Source organism: Brachypodium distachyon, chromosome 4 (genome assembly GCF_000005505.3).
Source record: "Brachypodium distachyon strain Bd21 chromosome 4, Brachypodium_distachyon_v3.0, whole genome shotgun sequence".
Taxonomy (NCBI): Eukaryota; Viridiplantae; Streptophyta; class Magnoliopsida; order Poales; family Poaceae; genus Brachypodium; species Brachypodium distachyon.
In genome coordinates this window covers 29,028,672-29,029,978 of record NC_016134.3, presented here as the reverse complement: position 1 = coordinate 29,029,978, position 1,307 = coordinate 29,028,672, and the positions used below count along the sequence as shown (strand labels likewise).

Below are 1,307 nucleotides of genomic sequence, written 5' to 3'. Positions count from 1 at the left end.
GAAATCCCCGCCACCGGTGGTCTTGTGTACCAGAAACCCTAGGAGGGGTCACCAGTGGCGGGTATATGCATATACCCGCCACTGGTGACCCCTGGGGTATATATTTGACGTGCGAGACTTAGTGAAATTTCGCATTTCTAGTCCCGTGTGTCCTAACCGACCAGCATTGGCGACGATCTCCCTCGACGCAGGCGAAGCCCTGTCCGAGCCGCCGGCCGCCGTCCTTCCCCTCCCACCGCTAGCCCTTCCCGCACCACCCTTCTCGCCGCCGCCGCCCTTCGCGCTCCGCCGCCTCCCTTCTCCAAAACCCTAGCCGCCATGAGTAGCTCCGTCGGCGGCTCCGGACGCTCGACGTGGAGTGGGAAGCCGCTGGACGCCACGGTCGCCGGATCAGGATACGGCGGCACTGCCTTGCCGCCGAGTGGCCCCCATCACAGGGGGCGCGGTCGGACCCGCTCGGCAGCAACTCCACCGCCTACTGCGGCGGACGGGGCCACCAACCCCGCGGCCGCCGACCTCGCGTCCCCCGCCAACCCCGCGGCCGCTGCCCCCACCGCGCCCGCCGTGGCCGCCCCCGCTGACCCCGCCTCCACCACCTTGCCCGCCTCCGCTGACCCCGCGCCCACCGCGGACGCCACTAGCACGGCCTCCGCGACCCCCGCGACCGCCTCCACCGCCGACGCCACCACCACGGCGGCCGTCCCCGCCGTCGACACCACCACCGCGACCATCCCCACCGTCACTGCCCCTGCCCAGGTAAGGGTTAGGGTTAGGGTTCAATTTTCTGTTAAATGGGTTCAATTTCATGAATTTGCTGTTGTTTAGTGTCAAATTATGGTTCAGTTTGAAGAATTTGGTGTTAAATTAGTTCAGTTAGATCAATTTGCTGATGTTTAGTCGTAAAATATGGTTCAATTTGATTAATTTGCTGCTAAATGGGTTCAATTCGATCAAATTGCTGCTGCTTAGTGTCAAATTATGGTTTAATTTGATTAATTTGCTGCTAGTTATGGATTTGTTTGATGAAATATGATTAAATGTGATCTTGACCATCGTGTCGGTTGATATGAGGAATGTGGGCCCGGCGATCGTGCCGGGTCGTTGAGAAGGGTCCGGCCATCGTACCGAGGGGGTATATGTGGGTGGGAGTTTTTTTTATGCAGGTATAAAATTCAGGTAGACTCATTTGTTGTTTTACATCCATGGTCATGCCGAAATTCTCTTATTTTACAACATAGGTCATTCCGAATTTTTCCATTTTTTTTAATTTACTTTTATAAGTGTTGGATAGGAACCTCAGGCTCGCG

The 1,307-nt window shown here is 56.7% G+C and overlaps 1 protein-coding gene across 1 annotated transcript; it reads left to right on the top strand.

Annotated features, from left to right (window-relative positions):
* The first annotated feature begins 318 nt into the window (after positions 1 to 318).
* Positions 319 to 897, top strand: LOC106866711 (predicted GPI-anchored protein 58). Its single transcript, XM_014902361.1, has 2 exons — positions 319 to 756; positions 844 to 897. Exons 1-2 carry the CDS (start codon positions 319 to 321, stop codon positions 895 to 897), a joined length of 492 nt encoding a protein of 163 aa, XP_014757847.1.
* The last annotated feature ends 410 nt before the right edge of the window (positions 898 to 1,307 follow it).

What these genes read in the sequence shown, in the direction of transcription:
- LOC106866711 (XM_014902361.1), top strand. Translation starts at nt 319, where the DNA reads ATGAGTAGCTCCGTCGGCGGCTCCGGACGCTCGACGTGGAGTGGGAAG. An exon ending in CCGTCACTGCCCCTGCCCAG is followed by an intron (nt 757 to 843) that starts GTAAGGGTTAGG and finishes ATTATGGTTCAG; the next exon opens with TTTGAAGAATTTGGTGTTAA.